This window comes from Oikopleura dioica, chromosome 2 (genome assembly GCF_907165135.1).
Source record: "Oikopleura dioica chromosome 2, OKI2018_I68_1.0, whole genome shotgun sequence".
NCBI lineage: Eukaryota > Metazoa > Chordata > Appendicularia > Copelata > Oikopleuridae > Oikopleura > Oikopleura dioica.
The window spans coordinates 10,036,022-10,055,802 of record NC_137292.1 but is presented as its reverse complement, the minus strand read 5'-3'; the positions used below and the strand labels follow the sequence as shown (position 1 = coordinate 10,055,802).

The following is a 19,781-nucleotide window of genomic DNA, read 5'->3' as shown; positions in this document are numbered from 1 at the left end:
TTGATCAGAGCTGTCAGTAGCTCGCCTCCAGCTTTGCCTTCTTCGAGGACCCACCAACGGATCGGATTTGCAAATTCGAACTCTTTTAGCTGCAGATAAGTTCCAAGTTTATCTAACTTCGGGTAGAGCTCTTCGAAATCTTCATGATCGCAGATGATGTCAAACAATGATCGTAGGAGGATTTCAACTGAGTCCGCGGAATCAATGATCATTTCCAGGAGAAAATTGTCTTCGTCCTTTACATTCATCCATTTGTCGAGAATATCTTTTGGCAACGCCACTTTCAGCTCGATATCATTGTCAGAGCAATACCGCTGAATCAAATTCAAGCCAAATATATGTTCTTCAGACATTTCTTCAAGAATCGTCGATAGTTCGTTTTTAAGAAGATCCTCGAAGTCGAATGATTTTGAAAGAAGTTGAAGACCTGCTGGACCGATGATTGCCGCTTTAGTCGACCAGACGAAAAGTGGCCGTTGAAGATGTTGAAGTTCTGAGAAGATTATTTGAAGATGTCCATCCGGGTCAATTACTCCGGAATCAAGGTTTTCCTGAGGAGCGTTGTCTTCATTTTCAAAGAACTTGATCAATTCGAGCAGCCCGTTTACGACAAACAGATCATTCAATCCTTCAGAGACTATTGTTGCAACGTCTTTTTGGAGAATTTCATCAAAGTTTTTCCGTTTTCTGATCTTTTCAAGCACTTCCAAGCCAAGAGAGCCTTCTTGCCTAATCCACCAAACAATAGGGTTTTGCAAACCGTCGATCAAAGTATCAGAACATTTAAGATGCTTGTCGAGCGTTTTGAGTGCTTCTAAATCTAGATTTTGAGTGGTCTTCAATCGACCAAGATTTCGCAGCGACTTTTTAAATAGAACTCGAAATAGTTCGTTTCTTGTTAGTAAACCATTTAAAAATCTGTTTCAATCTAGCGAGCAAGCAATTTGGGCGACTACCATGCGAATATAAATATCAAGCAGCGCTAATTCTAAACCACTAATTTCGAACTAAAACCTGGGGATGACTTTGAAATCGTGTCTAAATAATCTGACCCAAGAAGTCGATGATTCTGCAGCCAAAACTGGACTGGGTTTTCCATGTCAGTAAGAGTCGTGATTTTCTTTTTTCGAAGAAATCTGTCGAGCTCTATAAACTTTCGACGAATCGTGGCTTTGTATATTTTGTCGAAATCGATGCTGGCAAGTTGGGCAAGATCTCTTCGAAATGGCTTGTTTGGTTCACGAAAATGCTTGAGAAGAAATTCTATCATGCGTTTTCAAGTTGCTTCAAACAATAAATTCGGGAGAATGAATTGAAAACGCGCCCATGATGTCAATTTTTGCGTTTTTGGCGATGAACCATGTGAAAAACCTTCTCTTGGCTTTCTGGCGGACTAAAAACTGCCAACAAAGACGATTATTGGTATTATAAGCAGCAAAAAGTGGAGTTTTGTCCCAACGATTAGTTGTATCGATTTCTGCGGGAAATCTTGATAGCAAAGCTGAAAGAACAGTTTGATCGACCCTTCACTGAAAAGGGTACCTTTGACAACCGGGAGGCAATCAGCTTTAGTACAGAACCAGTACATAGCCGTAAATCCGTTCGCATCCTGATACTGATTCGTCGCTCCATTTTCAATCAACTCCAGCGCCTTTTTGCACCTTCGACAGTGATACAACTCCTTGGACAAAAGCTCCACGTAGTCTTTCTTCCTCATTCTCTGACTTCGAATTCTCTTTCAAGCTATTTTTGAACACGTGTTCTTTCCCGCGCCGAAATTTTTGCTTGATCACGTAGTTTAATTTTTACTCATACATCCTGTCTTGCGCTCACTGCTCACTCTGAATATATATTTTTAAAATAAACATCAATAATCCTAAAGAACATAAGTTATAAGAAAAATCAAGAACTGAGAATCAACAGTGGTGGAACGCGTTACTCATATAAACCCTGAAGGCGGAGGAGAGCTTCTCCAAAAATAGATTTCAACATAGCAAGCAAAAATATCAAAACCGTTTTATTATCAAAAATTAAATTTATCAAATAATTATCATAATTAATTTTAGATTAATAAGATGTCAACTATTTGATGGCATTCTACCCTACTGATGTCAACTGAAGCTTTCCGATAACTCTAGGACGTAAGCATATTCACTGGTCAAATATTACTAACAAAAGTAAGCTAACAGTATTTGCATGCAGAAGAATAGCAAACTAAAAGCAGTCCTCTCAATTTCTAGCACGAATTTTATTTTTATCTCCAAGATACTTTGCGAAAACGCCGTTTTCGATAAGAGGTCTAAACTAAAATGTTTCCTGTGCACTTCTAAAGTCTTCCTTGAATTGAACTCGGACTATGCTGCCCAGCGGGGGCGTTTGACGCGATAGTGATAATATTGAAAAGGGAAAAGGGGTGGCGCTGAGAACAAATTTTTCTTTTATGAGGTAGCTCATTTGAAATATATTTTTTCAGAGAAATGCCACTCCCACTAATTCCCATTGCTGCTGCTGCGGTCGGCGGGTATGCTGGATTTTCAGGTACCACCGGAGTAGTTTCTTATTTTTTATCGATGCTTAGCTCTTGCTGCGGCTGGATTCACTGGCGCTGGAATCGCTGCTGGATCAGCTGCTGCAGGGTGGCAAGCAGGTATTGGCAATGTCGTCGCTGGTAGTACATTTGCTTTTCTTCAATCTGCTGGTGCAACTGGAGTAGGCGCCGCTGTTGGAAGTGCTATTGGTGCTACTACTGGTGCTGTTGGTGGAGCTCTCGCATCAGGTACGGAGGCCGAGTCTTTCTCAAGTGATTTTTATTTTAGGAGCTTCCGCTGCCGGACTGACCTCTGCCGCTACAGCAGCTGGAGCAGCCATCTCCTCAGTTGCCACCGCCACTGGTCTCGCTGGAGCGACTGCTGGAGTGGTCTCCGGAGCAACCGCTGCCGCAAGTGCAACTGGTGCTGCTCTCACTGCCGCGGCAACGTCTACAAGTGTTGCTGGAGCACTAACATCGACTGGCGCTGCTATTTCTGCCGCTGCTACTTCTACCGGAGTTGCCGGAGCTCTTGCATCGACTGGAGCCGCCATTTCAGCTGCGACTGCTTCCGGAGCTGCTGCAACTGGCGCCGCTGCTTCAGCCGCCGCGGCTGGAACTGCTGCTGCCGCTAGCACTACTGCGACTGCTGTTGGGACTGCTGCTGCTAGTGCGGCTGCTACTTTCGCGGCGATCGTTTTGTAAATTATGCATGACAAAGGAGCGAATTGATACATGTCAATAAAAATTAAAGAGCGCTTAGTTTATCTGTTTAACAATTTTATTCTTGAGGAATGAGTTTTTGATTAAAACAGAATAAAAAAGCTGGCAGTGAGTCTTCGCGCGCTGGTTTTTACTCTTTCATTTCTTCGCTTTCCTCCTTGTTGTCTTCGCCCGTCATCACTTTCATCTCGTCCTCGTTGATTTTGATGCCTAAAGATTGATGTTATTTGATTGAATTTTCAATATAAACTCACATCTGAGGATTTCGCCGGTCTTTTTGTGGACTCCTTCGACGTTTTCAGTCTCCATCGGGTCGTCTTGGGTGACTTCTTCAGCGTCAATTTCGACATCGCTGAGGGTTTCCTGAAGTTTCTCGGTTATTTTTTTGCTCAAAAACTTTCAAAGATTTCTATCAAAGAATAAACCTACCGCGCATGGATCAAAGTTGGGATCGGCTTCTTCGTCTTCGTCGGGAAGATCGGCCTCGAGGGATTTCAGGGTGATGCCTTCGTTGTCCTCTTCTTGGGAGTCAGCTTCCTCCTACATTCGAAGCATGAAAAATCGATCTGTAGAGTTTCAAATACCTGTGAATCGCCCTCCATGTGCTGGTCCTGGTTGAACTTCAGTTTTTTGAACTCGCCGTTGACGATTTCGACGCAGAAGTCTTCCTCAACAACTTCGAGGGATCCTTTCTCGCCCTCGTTTTCCCCTTCTTCGTCGGAAGATTCATCAGCGGATGATTCATCAGCAAGCTAAAACAAGTTACGAAAGGATGTCAGTTTCTGAAGCTTCCTTACCTCCAAATCCTCGTCTGGGACGACAAAGTCGACGTCTTCGGCATCATCTTCAGCAAGATCGATCGTCTTGATCGTCTGGGCGACCTGGGCAATCTCAAGAGAGTCAGTCTCTGGGGCGGATCCGGTGAGAACCATTGTCAAGAGTAAAATACGCAAAAAAGTAGCCTTTCAACTGTTTCGGTTGTGCGCAAATCACAACTGAATCTCCTGCGCGCTTGGACTCATTTTTTTAGATTTCGTTGATTGAAATCAATCCAAAGTTGGCGCCAGAGCAAATTCTAACTGAATTGAACATGCGCCAAAAAGGGCAACTTGAAATGCGCCAAATTGATATCTTCAGTTAAATCAAGCATAATTCACATTTCTAGACGAAAACAGAAACGAATAGGGGTACTGTGACTTTCAAGATCTCTAGATTATCCGGTGAATTTCGTTCTTCTCTCACTCTGATTTTTATTGAGAAAAAAGATGATACAGTTTCACTGATACTGTTCCAATTAATTTTTAAGCGAAAATTGAAAATCGTGTACTTAATAAGGTGAGTTTATAAGTGTTTTCGATCTCTTGGTACTCGGCTCTCATTAAAAATAAGGGGTCTGTCAGACTTACCTGTGGCTCGACTTCCATTTCTGCTTTTTTCGATTTCTGATGCGGAAATGAGTCCGGGAAGGCACGAGATGTTAGAGTGGCCCCAAAACCTACCTGCTAGTCAGCGGATTGGCCAGTGTCGAGCATGAATCGTCCCGAAATTTTTTCCAGAAAAAACCGTCTATCGAAAAAAGTGGCTCGATCTGGCGCTGCCCCCTGGCTCGTTCTTCTCCGAATCGAAAAAAATCCAGTTTTCATTTTTTTCATTTCGAAAAACGGCTTCACCGAGATTTACATTAGCGATTTTTTTCTTCAGAGAGACGGATCATTTTCACTTTCAATTGATTTTTTGAGTTATTCATTTAGAAATAGAATTGGGAATGACTCTCGACTGGGAACAAGATTTGCAAATGCCGGACCTGACCGAAGTTCAGTTCGGTCCACTCAACCCTGGACTCGAAGACTGGGCTCGACAACCTGTGTAGGAATCCTGAGTCAGGGTACCTAAAGATCTTGAATGAAAAACCTTGAATGAGAATCTGGTAACGCAGCTTTTCAAGATCTTTTAGTACCCTGAGTCAGGAGTTTTACACAGGTTGTCAAGCCTAGATTAAAGACTTCCGGGTCGATGTCATTCAGCTCGCGATCAACAAGTTTTTACATCGCTTCGAAAAACTCAACGTTTCCAAGTTAGCAGGGCTTTCTTTATCATTTTTTCAACTTCCTTTTTAGAGTGGAAAGCTGTATCATGACATATTATAGTGAAAATGAAGAAAATATCGGAGCTGAGCTCCGAATGAGACCGTTAGATATTCGGCGAACGGTGGCCAGCTTGATGCAGCCTAAATGCATGAAAAGATAACTTCTCCCCTTGAAAATCGTAATATGAAAGGGAATCTCAAGCGCTTCTACTTGTATTGGATGACTGTAAGTACATTCTCTTCTAGCGCCAGAGATACAGCCTGCTTTAGGGACTGGGAGAAATACGACGACGACGTCACTTCGTGCCCCATTTCCACATTTCCATTGAGTTCGACTTTACCAACCGCGAATTTCTTCTCCGAAACACGCCCGACACATTCGATCACATTGCCCGATGGTGGTGGGATGAGAGCAGACAGAAGGGATTCCTGACTTCTAAGAAGGGCAAAGAAATCGTCTACAAAGCCGGCTGCTTTATGCGATTCCTCATGTACCGACGGGATGGAAAGTCACTTGAGGAGTTTCGACGAGCTGTTTACACTGTCATTGGTAAGATAGAGAAACATCGAACGCTTAATTGATTAATTCTAGCGACGCGAATCGCAAGCACTATCGAAGAAAGCAAGAACGGTTACATCACCCTTCTAGACGTCAAATACTTCGTCTTCTCTAACTGCCCCCACCTTGTCGACGAATACATCGTGTCCAACATCGTCGAGCGCACCAATGAGTTGCGCTTCGTCGACCCATACACAGTAACGCTACTTTCAGACGACAAGCTCTTCGATAAGAGTAGCAGATACCAACTAGCGGAGTACGCAGCGAACGAGTTGTCTGACAGCGGATACGCCCAATTTTCGAGGTGTTCCATCCAAGACCTTAGCTCCTCAAGCGGTTACGATCGCGAAACTATCGAATCGACCGAGAAAAAGGTTTGGCTTATAATAATAGCTAATATAATCATTAAATTTTTCCAGGGAAATGCAGGCCGAAACCAGAACCAGCACCTTTTCGACAATATCCCCGGTTAACATCTTTGTTTCTTTCCTCTCACAACTGATCCTCTGCCACTTCGTTTATGTCTTCACTAATAAAAAAATTCTAAAAAGATCTGAAGAAGTTGTTCTATTTGTTCGATTTTCATTATCATACAGAAAATATACAGCAGAAAAAACAGTAATTGTTCACTGAGGAATAGCCAGAACCGCACCAACAACGATGGCAACAACAAGGAACCACTCAACGGCCATAATTACTGATCGTACCATCGGGCCGTCTAGTAGCCAGTTCCGAAGCTCTTCAAATCTACTTTGAGAGACTTCGATATTTCCACTGTTCATGACGTTTTTCTCTGTCGGAGATTCTTCTCTTCGTTCTTTTTCCATATCATATTTCTGAAATAAAATTTCATACCGACTATGAAATAGTCACTTTCTCATTTTTCTTGAAATTTGAAATCATATTTGAAAGAACATTTTGAACGATGAGCGAGGGTAAAAAGATAGGATAATTACATCGCTAATAGGGCTCAAAATTGACAGAGAAAGCTTGAGAAAATTCCGATCTAAGTAAAGTCTTTACTCAGGTAGCGTAATGTCTAGGTAAAGGTGGAAAGACTTAAGGTTTTCGAGACCCATAAAAATCTAAATGGCAAATTTGGCAATAAAAAAGCAAGTAATCGGTATGCTGAGAATAATAATTGGCAAGAAGATCTAAATAACGCTAGTTTATAGAAGCAATGATGATGGATTCGATCACTTACCTCTCCTGGTAATTTTCTGCTGATAACATGTTTTCCTATTTGCGTTTCTTGATGTTCTAACTCTTCTGCTTTGAAATTAGGATTTTCCATTTTTTATTTCTCTTCCGAATACTTCTTCCTTGATTTCGTTTATTATTTTTTATCTGACTTGCGTCTTCTTTTATTTACAAGTTTGTAACACGTTTCGAATGGGCGTTCGTCGATTTTACGAGTTAAGTTACTTTCTTCCTCGTTTGCTCTCTTATGTCGTTATTCTCTCGCGACTTCTGATCCTACCAGGTCTGTCACACTCGAGCGGCTCTGATAGTATCGTCGATCTGTTTCTAGGCTAAGTCTCCTGCCTAGTCAGATTTCCCTTTCTCTTATTTTTCCCAACGGTGCTACGCCAAATTGAAAAACGAGGGCAATTGAAAGGAAATAGGCTGAATTGTTTATCTTTTGAAAAGAAGGAGAGAGATTTTTTGACAAAACAGGTTGCTCCGGGGGCACCTACTTGGTCACTAGGGCGAGAAGGAAATTTCAAATGGCGATCAAAGGAGCTGTTTTGGAAACAGGAACAAACTGGTAGCACCTGAAATATGATATTTTTGTAAAAGAAATTGGGCATATTTATCGTATTTTTCATGCAACAAGCAATTTAAAAATTGGGAGTTGATCGTATAAGTTTATTTTGAGTATTTTTTTTTGTCGAAAGAAACAGTTAGGAGAAATCTTTTATGTCACAGTATCTTGGCAAGCTTCCTTCTTCTTTGACACATTCATTGTAAGCCGGTGGATTTGTAGAGGCTGCAAGTGATGTCCGGTCAACGGAGAGTACTTCAGAGTTGGGCGGGAACTGACTCATGTCGAATGTCATACCCACGTTTCGTATCGCTCGAATTGTTCGCAAAGTCTCAGCCTTGTGCGCCTTGATCGTGTAGAAGGCTAGAGCAATTCGCCCGGTGATAATGATCGCCAATGAGCCAAGGCAAACCATGAAGAGAAGGAGGAATTCGGATTCTTCTTTTGTAAGTGGTTTGTGCTTCTGTGGAGGGATGAGGGACATAAAATCTGCAGACTGTAGGGGCCTTACGTGCGGATTTAGTGGACTCTGGGAATCGTCATCGTCGAGGAGGATGACAAGAGATACAGCAAAGCCAAAGCAAGACATGATTCCACCAAAAACATAAAGCGCAATAACAGTGGCAATCACCCAGAATCGCATCATGTTGAAGCAATGAGCATAAAGCTCGACGGCAGTGAACAAGCCGACGAGGCCGAAAATAGCAGTGTAGTAGCCGACGACGTTGAAACTCAATCTTCCGCTTTGAATATCCTCCGCACTTTTGTCCCAGGTCTCCACACTGGAGTAGACCAAAACGCCCATGATAAAGAAAAGCTGGAAAAGTGCAGTGTATTGAGCTGCTAGTCGCAAATTCATAAGTCGCTTTAATGCCATTTTCTCTATTATTTTTTTCTTCTGATTGCTGACGGATGAGAGTTCCGTATTTATGACTGAGCGAGCACAAGATTGAAATCGCAAGTTTAGGCCGCAAGATGGCTATTTTTATATCACCCTTATCGCGTTAAAATCGACCTGCGTGAAGCTCTAGCGCTAGTTCAATTTTTATGGTATTGATCCTATCATAAGTACTTCCAAATTGCACCTGCCGAAGTATGAAGTATTTTGCCCAGATAAAGTACTACTCATCGGGGCAAGTTTGATTTTGAATTACTGATATTATATTTATTCGCAGTTCAAGTTGTTTTTATTGCATCTGTTTGAGCGGAAATTCTTGAACAAAATTGAGAAATCGGAGAATGATTTGTTGAGCAGTAAAGTGTGTTTTGAACTCGATACATACCCAGATTATTAATATTACATAGGTCAGGAATTTATCAGAAACTGGGAAGGCGTGGGGAGTCCGGAGTTGATAAAGAATAGAATGGAACACGTATGGAAAGAAGTGGATTAAGAAAATTAATCGAGAATTCGATGAACTGTTTGAAAATTGAAGAAGTCCACGAAATCGATGAAAAATGAGGGGTCGGCGGAGATTTGTATATTTATAATCAAATTTGCATCTCTTTTTACAAAATGAGAATTTTTCACAGCCATAGGTTTTTTCGAACGCAAAAATAACATAAGACGGTTGAGAAAGGGAGGAATTTACAAAATACAAGTTTAGGCGTGGAGCTTTTTTGGTGAGCGAAGTAAAATTGGTTGATTTTCTTTGTCGATGAGCTTTCTTTTTTGTGATAGTGAGTGTGCATTATTTTTCAACGGAAGGTTGTGCCGTTCGAAGAGCGGGAGGAATGCGAAGAGCGTGAAGCCCGGTTGACCTCGTCTGGGGTCATCAAACGTCGCGAATGATCCGGAACAGGAGAGTGACGCTACAATCGAAATTAAAATCGTGCTTTCTCCGAAGGTTCTTATATAAAGAAATAATGCACAGAAGTACTTCCCGATTAAAGTTAATTGATACTGCGCACCATGAGTATCTATTCGATAGTTCCGAGCGAGGTAGATTTGTTCTATCATTAAGCCTTTTACATAAACTTACGTCTGGAGGGTTCACGAGATAGTAATTCCCTGATCTGGAGTCGATAATCACTGTATTGAAGCCCAACCGTAGCGATTCTGCGTCGAAGTCTTCAATTTCCCTCGCCTAGAATAGAAAAATTAATTGATGACCATTCGATGATGCCTTACTTGGCGTTCGGAGAGAGCTCTTATTTTTGCCGCGCGTTCGTTTTGATGACTCTCGTGACTTTTTTCCTCGCGTTGCATGATCAACGACAGTCTGACGGAGACTTTATCGGCTAGGGATGCTTCTTCGTCTCGATTCATGTCTTCGAAATGCTGCCGCCTCTTCGCCTGAGAAAATAAAGTAGACTTGATTCAGAAAAGGGACTGTTACTTGATAGTCTTGGAGCAGAATGAGATCTTTCTGAAGGCTGCGTTTGAGCTTTTCAGACTCATGATTTTGAGCTTCGGTTATGTGATCTTTGTTATCCTGAAATTAAAAATGCAAGTTTCTTGTTTTGCTTTTCTTCTCTACCTCTTTCAAATCATGAATAGTTTTTTCATACTGCTCCCACATCAACGCGAGACGTTGCTTCCTCTCTGATTTCATCTTTTTCAACTGTTTCTTGGCATCGGCTTTGTTGAATCGCTCAAGGATGTGATTTTTGAACGCTAATGATTTAAATTAATAAAGGGGAAATTTGAATAGCACGAACCTTTATATTGTTTCTCGATAAGGTTAATACTCTCGTGATAGGTCTTCTTTATCTTTGCTTCTTGTTCTTTCATGTTCTTTGGTGCTTGCTTCAAGGCCTGCCGATGACGCTGACTAGACAAAAGGTATAGACCTAAAATCAAGGAAAACTCGTCTCTTACCTCATGTCTTGTTCTAACTGCTGCATGTGAACTTTTTGAGCTTTGATTTCCATATCATGTTGCATCTTTTGGTGCTGCAGCCGCAACTCGTGAACTTGCTAAAGAGGGAACTAGATAAAGAGCTAGAAAATCTGTCTAAACCTTCATATGATTATACTCCATTTTCTGAGTAACATCATGATGAGTTTTCATCAATGAATTTTCTTCATTCATGCGTTCTAGTCTCTCATTGAGCTCATCATTGAGCATTTGTTGCTCTTCATTATGCCTCGCGGTCAGTCGTTTTCTTTTATATTTTCTCAGTTCCATATCGTGCTCTTGCTTTTGCTTCCGATCGAAGTGCTTCAGATGCTCTGCTTGAGCTCGACCAAAGCTGAGTTTTTGTTGATCTCTCGTGACGCCAGCTGGAAGCTCTCCCGCTCGCCAGCGTTGATTTGCTCGTCGCATTTCGTCGCGCTGCTTTTCCTCCATCGACTTTTTCTCGCCTTCTTCTTTTGAAAGAGAAGACGGTCAAAAGCTCGGAGTTCTTGCTCGCCTTCTTTCTCAAGTCGCTCGATGGATTGTAGCCGACGGTTGGCAAGTTTCTGGCGATCTTTTTGATGCTTCTTGCGCATGTTGTTAAGCTCATTTTGCAACGTTCGCTGGTGGTTTTCCATTTCACTTGAAAGCGTCGACTCAAGATTTTGCATCATCGCACGATGACTTTGTCGCATTTTCTTGTAGTTGCCCATTTGTTCACGAAATGCGGAGACTTTTATCCTCTCTTCTTCTTGCTTCCTCATTAGAGTCACTGGTCGGATCGTGCTCAAACCGTTCCCAAGTGGTCCTTGGGAAAAGTCTTGCGGTCCTGATGCTCTTGAGCCAGAAGATACGCTGTAAATTGGTGGCATTCCCGAAAAATGATCAACACCACCTCCGTGCTGTTGTTGCTGAGGCTGCGTATTTCGAATCGGACGGATCGTTGGTGGCCTGGAGAGACTGTGATTGAGCGGAAAGGCTGATTTATCAGAAGCGGCGCTAGAAGTAGAACTTTGAAGATAACTCATTTGATCGTCATCCTCTTCTTCTTCATCCGAAGAGCGGTCTTCAGAAATTGGATTCGAAGAATTCGAACGCATCGAGCCATCTCTCGGGATATTCGAAAGCGGATCTCCGCCCTTGTAAATTCGAAGCATCTTCTTATACTGCATCGTGATTTGTTTCTCATCCTGCTCGCGCACCAGACGTTTAGTTCTATCAATCAACTCAACAAGCTCCTGTGGATTTTCTCTATTGTCCTTGAACCAGCTGTGTTGGAGGGCTTCTGTGGCAGTAAATCGCTCTTCAGGATTCTTTTTTAGCAGGCAGGAAAGAAAGCTATGAAATGTATGGGACCAGTCGGCGTTCTGGTCTAGCGTTGGTGCATCAGACTGGGCGATTTGGTACAAAGCAGCCATCGCATTTTGGGTGAACATTGGCGGTTTTCTGTTTTAGGGCTAGAATTTATTTCTTTGAAAATACAGTCAGATATACAAGTCCGATTAAATAACGCCCCATTCCTATCAGCAATCTCTATACATGTTATTCCAAGGGACCAAAGATCAACTGCACCAGTATATCTTCCACTTTCCATTGCCAAGATCACTTCCGGCGCCATCCAATAAGGCGATCCGACGAACGAGTTCGCCGAAGATTTATTACTAGCGGATCCGAAATCTGCGACCTTTGCCAGACCGTTTTCGGACAAAAGAATGTTGCCTGCTTTGATGTCTCTGTGGATAATCTCGTTGCTGTGGAGATAGCTAAGGCCGTGGAGGACGTCTCTGATGATTTGAGCGACCTCGCTTTCTAGCAATCGCCCCGGCTGAACATCGACAAGATCTGACGCGCTGCCGAGGCAGTATTCCATGACAATCCAGACCATGTGATCTTTGTCTTTCAAAAAACACTCCTCGAGACGCACAATATTCTTGTGCTTCAATCTCTCCAGGAGCTTGATTTCATGGACGATGTCGGTGAACTTTTCGCTCTTGCCCGAATAGGACATTTTCTTGATGGCGACGTTTTGGCCACGCGTGGCTGACTTTGGCCGCTCGTCAAGCGCGCAATAGACAGCTCCGAAGGCACCATGACCGATTTCTTGTAAGTCCGAGAAAAGAGTGTCCGGATCTCCGCTCGTGAAGTATTTCTGAACCCAATGCATCAGTTCTTTTTTGTTCATGCTCTTATATTTTGCCTGCGCTGCTTATGAAAGTTGTAAATACCTTATCTTCCTTGCTAGGTCCTCTTGAAAGAGTAAAAGCATTCATTTGCTACAACAAGTGGGCACTAGCGATTCTAGTGGCTGTGGAGAAACATTTCGCGATTTGACATTTGTATTTCTGAATGGTTTGTACAAGTTGAATCAGAATGTCAGAAAAGTGAAAAAATCGAATTTGGTATGGAACGTTTCAAGCATTTTTCATGAATTTACGACCAGCGAGATTTTATGGTGCAGCTTCAGGCAGGATTTGTACAGATTAGAGAAGAACTGTTTGATTAACAAATATTTCAAAATTTCGAATCTACGCGTGAGAAAATCATCCGATTTTGAATTGGCGAAGAATGGAATGTAAATGTAATTTCAGCAAAAATAATTGGGCGGGGTTTAGTCAGTTTTATTGGGAATGAAAGAGGTAGGTTTATGTTGGTTTAGCGGGGTTAAGAGCATTAGGTGGAAGGAGAGAGGGCGAGGGGCCAAGACCGGAGTCGTCTTTGATACGTTTTGGCGATGAAGGTAGATGCACCTCCATTGGCAAGAGGAAGTGTACATTCGCCCCGTTTCGTGAAGGTTTTCGTTGTCGGTTGATCTCGTGATTTGGCGCAATGGGGGAGGCGAAATTAAGAGTTTTTGATGCCAACGGTTTCTTGAAGGATCAACTTATATTCGCAAAGGATAGTCCCTTACCTTATTAGTTACCAAAGTAGACATGAAAGAACTTCGGGGAATCGCAGCGTTGGGGTTGTTGAAATTGGGGGGCATTCTTGTAGAAAAAACGGGCGCCGAGGATTTTCGTTTTCTATTAGCAGCGAAAGTGCCGGAAGAAAGTGTAGCAGAGGAGAGTTTGCAAAAGTTTGAAGCTATTTTTGAGACACCAGCCAGCGGTGTCGAAGTCAATTGACGACGGCAGGGGCCGTCGCTCGAGGCAATTGGGGAAGAAGGCAGCGGTGAAAACACTAGAAATGGGAGTAAAACGCGGTAGCGAATGATAGGAGAAAGGGTAGGTTTTTTACTTACAGAGTTTTTGCTTTGTAGAAAGAAGGGAATTGGAAGACTCTGATAAAGCAGCGTTAGTAGCTGCGGGCAAGTGAGATCTGCAATGGGGACACAGAGCCGGCATCTGTCTGTGTAGCTGGTTGAGGCATGTGGGGCAGTTGAGAGACAAGCTAATTGAGTCATGAGCTCGCGCCTCGTCGAGTTCAGCGTGGATGTCGGCGATCAGCGAACGCAACAGGCTCGGACTCGTTTGACACTGACGATCGATCGAGTTCTTTTGCTGTAAGTGCGTTACTGAAAATAACACAATTATAAACAATGCTTTATTTAATTTAAATCCTTACCGTCTTCGAGTACAGTCTTCGAAGTACTGTTCGAGCCCGTCTTGTCGGCGGAACTGACAGAAGTCGCACCGATCCAGTGATAGGCTGACTTGCGTTGTAAATGAACTCCAGCGCCGTACGTTACTTGCACTTTTTCAATAAGACCAAGTGCCAAAAACACATTCGTAATGTCGTATAAACGACGCTTTATCGAGGCGATGCGAGACTTGGAAGCGGCTGTTAGGTCCAATTCTCCGCTATCAGCAACGAGTCGCTCTGCTGCTTCGTCAAGAGTCAATGTCCTTGAAGCAATTTTTTGATGTCTACCCTAATATATCTGTTGCTTACCAATTTACAGGGCTGATTCGGAAGAAGAGGGAAATGAAGCGAACAGTTAGGTTGGACAAATTCTTCGTCATACTCGACGATTTGGAGCAAGAGGAAGAGAAACTTGATGAGTCAAGAGATGAGTTGGAAAGCTCAGAAATGTTGAGGAGGGATGAATCCGAAGCCTCCAGGTGAGAGTTGTCAGAATGGCTCGTTAAATCGTCGAAGGTTTCATCTTTTGCGACGATACTGAAAAGAAACCAAATAGGGAGAGAAAAAGGGAAGAACAATTTACCTGTGAGCGATGGTAGCGACAAGATCTTGGTTCTGAGAGTCCACATTGGCAGATCTGCGGATTTTCAAGATCTTTTCCTCCATCGTTGCCTTGGACGTCCATAAGTACGAGTTCTTCTTTTGCCACTTTTGAATATACCCGACTCCTGAATATTTAGTATCAAAAGCTGCCTCTTTAATACTGATCCCTACCTTCAAGAACATTAATCACGTCATAAATGCGTCTCTTCACAGCGGTGAATTCCAAGTCCATCAACGTAAATTGTTCGTTTTCTTTATCGCTAAAGCGCTCAAGAAATCTCTCTACGATTTTGTCCAAGCTGCGCGTGAGACTTGCTTCTTTTTCATCCTGATTTGATCCCTGAGAGCTTCCTTCGCTCATCAATTCGGCTTCGAAAAGTTTTCTCTTCCCAACGTTTCGTTGCTCAACTTGCTCTTTCGGCGTTTCTTTGATAACTGACTCCCTCGAAAGCGATTCCGCGATGAGTTGCTCCTCTTCCTTTTTCGCCAGCTCCTAGGAATGTTTTTCAATCAAAGAAAAAATGAATTCGAGTCATGAGACTGTAAGTGTCTTGTTTAACTGTCGATAGATAATGTACTCACGCGCATATGAGGCGAAATAGCTTCGGACAAGAGTCGAAGACCAGAGTGAGGCGAGTCCGTTTTCATTTTCTTAAAATCAAAGATGATTATATTTGGATTTAGCTGTAATTTAACATTTTTGAATCTTTTTGGAGTTAAATAATGGTAATATAAGTAACAGACAGATAAAATATCGGTTTAAAATGATAGTTTAATAAGGGGAGGCCGTATCTTTAGTAATATATTAATATCGATGATAGTAGTCATTTTATCAATATTATTTTTCAAGCATAATTCTTTTCAGGAATCTCTGTCCGCTTCTACATCGCTCAATGAATCCATCGAATTCTTCTTGTCCGTTTACGAGGTCTTTCTCGACTTCATTTTCATCTGAAAAACAGCTTTAATCAAAAGTATTATTATCATTAAAAATATTTTTTTATGTCACAGGAAGAATATTAATTCTACGATTGAACGTAAAAGAAAGTTTTTTTAACATGACATAACAGTATTTCTGGTCCATGAATGGTTTTTTCTACGCACAGTTGTTGTTTTTTCGGTAGATATAATATAATATACGATAGGTTTTTTCATTTTAAATTAAGACATTTTTGGCATTTTTATGTTTTACTCAAAATCTAAAAAGATTGAAATAGGGTGCCACGGCACTGCCACCTTTCTCAAATAAAGAAAACCAGGTCTTTTAAACAAGATTTAATTTTAAATTTACAGCGACAAGCGGGTTGATAAATTAGTTTTGTGATACCACTGGTTAGAGGCCTTAGGTGCATTTTTCGTGCTCCAAACTTTGTGGTTCATAAATAAGTATTGAAGGGTTGAACGTTTCAGGATATCTTGAGGAAAAGTGTGAATCTTGTAACAAGCTGTTTCAAGAAATTGATACCATATGCTCTCAGATCGAGGCTAAATCCCTTTTATAGAAAATATGATGGTAAAATAGGGCGACCAAATTTCAATTTTGATGTCCCTAAAGGAAATTTAAACACTCTGATTGGCTGAAAACAAAAATAACAGTTTTTAATTGGAACACAGAGCCAAACCTCTATTTTTCTACTCAAACATAGCCACAATGAAAAGCATATCAAACCATCAACTTCAAGAAAATTGTCTAAAAAGCGCAACTAAAGATTTCTCCAAGGCAACTCATGCACAGTGATATCGCCTTTAGAAAGAAAAAATAAAAACTAGAAGGGTCAAAAGGGTACTTTAAGGTAGGCAAGAATTTTATATAATCTGACCCTTTTTTGAAAAGCGAAAAAAATTAAAAAATATAAGGCTAAACGGTTTGTTTTTTGGGGGAAGTCTTTGTTGACAGAACGATGATCTTATCATTTCATGCGAGAATTTTGCTTTTTATAATTCTTAAAATTGAAAACGAGACGATTTTAAAATATCAGTTTCATTTTTTTGGGTTTTGGATTTTTGTAGAAAATTTGAATATTCGCTTGAAAAGTAAACAAAATAAAATAAAAATTTGGGTGTTTTTGTTTTTTTGGAAATCCCGGTCTTGAAGGGTTTAGTTTTTTTCCGCGTCTGGGTCTTTTCGAACTTGAACTGGTGTAATTCTAGAGCTCTAGAACTCTTCGATGTCCGAGTTGATGTCATCAACGTCACCTTGCTGGGAATCACGTCGGTAAGGGTACAGCAGAGGGTAGCTCATTTCCAGAGCTTTCTCCACTGTTTCGACGTTCTGAATGGAAGGTTTAGCTCACTGTTCCAAGCAACTCTTACAGTAACCAAGTCAAGGCTTACCTTTCCAAGGATCGTTAACGCTCCAGTACTGAAGATTTTGAGAGTTGCTCCGTTTCCAGGTCTGAAATTTACAGCGGGATGAAGCTCTGGTTCGTAAGTAAGGTTTGGTCCAGAGTTATCCTAAATTTCACTTGCTTAGAGAGGGTTCTTTTTATAAAACCACCCCTAAAAAATCACAAAACCTAGTAATTAAGATTCTCTGTTTTTAAGGTGACATATTCTTCTTTCTCGATTCTCTTACCACTGAAAACTGCATAATATCCAGCGCAAAGGGTACTCGACAATTGCCCAGGACATTGACAACTTTGTAGTTTGAGACTTTTACGTTTGGGAAGCCGGATTGTTGGATCATCCGCGCGAAGCTAATTTTCAGTTTTAAAAGTTGATCTCGCCTGGCTTTATTGGGCTTACGTTCTTGATCCTTTTTTGGCGTCTTGCTCCGATTTCGCCCCTTGGCAAACCACTTTCCCAGACGACCAAATATTCGCCATCATCGGAGGAGTGCGCATTTTCATCATCAGCTTTCCCTGGTCGCTAAGAAAGAGGTTGAAATGAAGGTGAAGGATAACAATCGTACCGTTTGTAAATTACATGTTTTGTTTTCTGGGCAATGACTCGTAGATTAAGGTGGCAACGACAGCGGAAATTTGTAACGACGTTGGAAATTGTCACTTGAGGTTTACTGTTCTCATTTTGGCTCATTCTTGATCATCAAAGTCAAGAATTCAATGAAAAATGAAGCCGTGCCTGAAATTCTGGATCATCCTCTAACCTCACTTCTTCAGGCTCGGGCTCATTCTTCTGCTCCGGAAACAACTGATTCTGTTGATGGTGTAAGTGCTGGTTAGTTTGTTGATTCTGATTTTGGCTGTATTGAAGATTGTTTCCATAGATGTTCACTGAAAAAAGGAAATGAGGAAATTGAGGATATTTTGTCTAACCTTCTTGTGGCTGTCCATAACTCAAGAAATTGTTTCCATTTCCGTACGAAATCGGCGAATCTTCATTCTTTGTTTCATAACTTGGCTCGGTTCCGATGCCATAACTCGGCTCTGTCAGGAAATCCAAGTTGCTTCCGTAACCTTGATCGTAACAAACATCTGAGACAACTAAAAAAATCACTGAAGACATTCATTTTTCAGCGAGACAGAGACAGTCCCGTCTGTCCGAGGAAAAAAAATATTTTCAAGCTCAACTCGAGGGTGACCACTCTTTGGTGGATCGTTCCGAAAAAAATGACCGAGAATGATTTGGTCCCCGTCCCCAATTAGCGCTGCTAGTGTTTCCGGTTGCATGTTCCTTTTTTCTTTCAAAAAAGGATCGAACCAAAAAGCGACCACTCTGGAGAACCGAACCAGGTTGAAAAAGCTTGGTGGGCCTGGTTGTAGGAATTAGCATTTTCGTTGTTAGACATGGATCAATAAGGATTAATTGAAAGAAGTTTTTTGAATTCGCGACTGGGGGGCAATTTCGCCTCTAAAAAGGAGCAGGAACGAACCACTGGTTCACTGTAATTAGCGACGTGTTAGCCACAGATGGTAATTAAGAATATTTCAACGCAGGTTCTAGCACAATCATAAGTTGTAAATGAATAATTAAAAGAATGTAGAAAGAATTAATCCAATAGAATCTGAAAATATTCCTTTCTTTAATTTCCTGTCTCTGAACCGCGGTTCTTACAAAAGGACGGGGATACAGTAATTCCTTGATGTTAGAAAATGCCACCATTTTATGCTTATTTCGTATATGCAGATATTTATAGATAATACGCACCTGGAGTCGCTAAGAACGAAAAATAGACTGCTTAATGTTTGTAATAACAACTTTTTAATCCCTTCCGAAATTCAAGACCCGTAACAGCGAGAAAAAAATACAGTACCTCCTGTATCGCTAGTTCCGAAAACCGAGTCATCAATCAGGTCCATTTGATTGTTCTGCTTCTATTTCTGCTTCGCGTTTTTGCTTTTCTTTTTTTCTTCAGCACGCTCTAGAATCGCAGATTTCTTGATTCTGATTTGTATTCTCTAATCTTTGCTTCTTTTCAATTTTAGCTTTTCTTTTGGCTGTTGAGTCTTTTTTCGACTGTAATCGACGCTTTTCTTCGAAGAAAGTTGAACGGAGATTTACTTTGATTTTCGTTTCTTCACGGCACGAATTTTTGAGTTTTCCGAAATTCCGAAAATTCACTATTTGGAATTTTCTGCCGTTTCGGAAAAAGGGTTGAGCCCTATCCGATGAGCCGCCTATTTCGTTGAGCTCGGTTGAAAAAACGGGAGAGCTTGAGAAATTGAGAGTGGTGAGTGGAAGCCACGGACCGGCCAATCAGCGACCACATTTCGCACAGCGCAGAATGAACCACCAAACCCGAACCAACATTTTTCCTTTCACGAGAGATATCATGCCATTTTGGAGGCTCGAACGAAGAGAAGAGACTGATCCTGAATACTGTCGACGATAGTTTTTGTTAGATCATTCCTTCTTGAAATAATTGCGAAGAAAGTTGCATCACATTTTGCTAATTTTCTAGGAAAATTCTAGAATAGAGTGTCTATAAGGTTCTCAAGGATTTATTTACACTGACATCAATTTTGAAAGTGCAGTAGTCTATGCGGAAATATAGCGATTGCAGTGGTTGCTAACTTGGATATGGACCCGAATTTCTTTATGGGTATATTTCGGGGATTTCTACGAATCACATTCGTGTATGATTCGTCTGAAACAATAATGCACAGCGATAGAATAGAAACACACTGCATGTGATAGACC

General features: G+C 41.5%; 6 protein-coding genes and 1 long non-coding RNA gene across 7 annotated transcripts; 2 read left to right on the top strand and 5 right to left on the bottom strand.

Annotated features, from left to right (window-relative positions):
- The first annotated feature begins 2,272 nt into the window (after positions 1 to 2,272).
- LOC145698902 (uncharacterized) lies at positions 2,273 to 3,300 on the top strand. Its single transcript, XM_081776139.1, has 3 exons — positions 2,273 to 2,538; positions 2,579 to 2,776; positions 2,817 to 3,300. The coding sequence occupies exons 1-3, from the start codon at positions 2,478 to 2,480 to the stop codon at positions 3,230 to 3,232; spliced, it is 675 nt and encodes a 224-aa protein (XP_081632265.1). The 5' UTR covers positions 2,273 to 2,477; the 3' UTR covers positions 3,233 to 3,300.
- On the bottom strand, positions 3,291 to 4,260 carry LOC145698903 (uncharacterized). Its single transcript, XM_081776140.1, has 5 exons — positions 4,048 to 4,260; positions 3,835 to 4,002; positions 3,680 to 3,790; positions 3,505 to 3,613; positions 3,291 to 3,460 (listed from the first exon to the last, which is right to left on the bottom strand). The coding sequence occupies exons 1-5, from the start codon at positions 4,180 to 4,182 to the stop codon at positions 3,381 to 3,383; spliced, it is 603 nt and encodes a 200-aa protein (XP_081632266.1). The 5' UTR covers positions 4,183 to 4,260; the 3' UTR covers positions 3,291 to 3,380.
- Positions 4,261 to 5,248: 988 nt separating this feature from the next.
- Positions 5,249 to 6,445, top strand: LOC145698901 (uncharacterized). The gene is made up of 5 exons (XM_081776138.1): positions 5,249 to 5,324; positions 5,368 to 5,562; positions 5,607 to 5,886; positions 5,929 to 6,269; positions 6,315 to 6,445. Exons 2-5 carry the CDS (start codon positions 5,482 to 5,484, stop codon positions 6,366 to 6,368), a joined length of 756 nt encoding a protein of 251 aa, XP_081632264.1. The 5' UTR covers positions 5,249 to 5,324; positions 5,368 to 5,481; the 3' UTR covers positions 6,369 to 6,445.
- A 31-nt stretch (positions 6,446 to 6,476) lies between these two features.
- LOC145699912 (uncharacterized) lies at positions 6,477 to 7,584 on the bottom strand. The gene is made up of 2 exons (XR_014134108.1): positions 7,100 to 7,584; positions 6,477 to 6,731 (listed from the first exon to the last, which is right to left on the bottom strand). It is a non-coding gene; the product is annotated as an uncharacterized LOC145699912 (long non-coding RNA).
- A 1,233-nt stretch (positions 7,585 to 8,817) lies between these two features.
- On the bottom strand, positions 8,818 to 12,861 carry LOC145699913 (serine/threonine-protein kinase TAO1-like). The gene is given in 11 exon segments (XM_081777173.1): positions 8,818 to 9,472; positions 9,643 to 9,747; positions 9,792 to 9,956; positions 10,000 to 10,095; positions 10,141 to 10,277; positions 10,322 to 10,434; positions 10,482 to 10,579; positions 10,623 to 10,934; positions 10,937 to 11,945; positions 12,011 to 12,648; positions 12,725 to 12,861. Coding segments are annotated over 11 exon segments (2,832 nt in total). The 5' UTR covers positions 12,770 to 12,861; the 3' UTR covers positions 8,818 to 9,358.
- An 11-nt stretch (positions 12,862 to 12,872) lies between these two features.
- On the bottom strand, positions 12,873 to 15,372 carry LOC145699910 (uncharacterized). Its single transcript, XM_081777170.1, has 8 exons — positions 15,264 to 15,372; positions 14,853 to 15,174; positions 14,662 to 14,806; positions 14,388 to 14,615; positions 14,061 to 14,341; positions 13,738 to 14,010; positions 13,408 to 13,676; positions 12,873 to 13,366 (listed from the first exon to the last, which is right to left on the bottom strand). The coding sequence occupies exons 1-8, from the start codon at positions 15,327 to 15,329 to the stop codon at positions 13,142 to 13,144; spliced, it is 1,809 nt and encodes a 602-aa protein (XP_081633296.1). The 5' UTR covers positions 15,330 to 15,372; the 3' UTR covers positions 12,873 to 13,141.
- A 125-nt stretch (positions 15,373 to 15,497) lies between these two features.
- Positions 15,498 to 19,315, bottom strand: LOC145699911 (TATA box-binding protein-like 1). The gene is made up of 9 exons (XM_081777172.1): positions 18,895 to 19,315; positions 17,957 to 18,124; positions 17,763 to 17,914; positions 17,593 to 17,702; positions 17,427 to 17,549; positions 17,257 to 17,377; positions 17,016 to 17,135; positions 16,878 to 16,953; positions 15,498 to 15,632 (listed from the first exon to the last, which is right to left on the bottom strand). Exons 1-9 carry the CDS (start codon positions 18,938 to 18,940, stop codon positions 15,520 to 15,522), a joined length of 1,029 nt encoding a protein of 342 aa, XP_081633298.1. The 5' UTR covers positions 18,941 to 19,315; the 3' UTR covers positions 15,498 to 15,519.
- Positions 19,316 to 19,781: the final 466 nt, after the last annotated feature.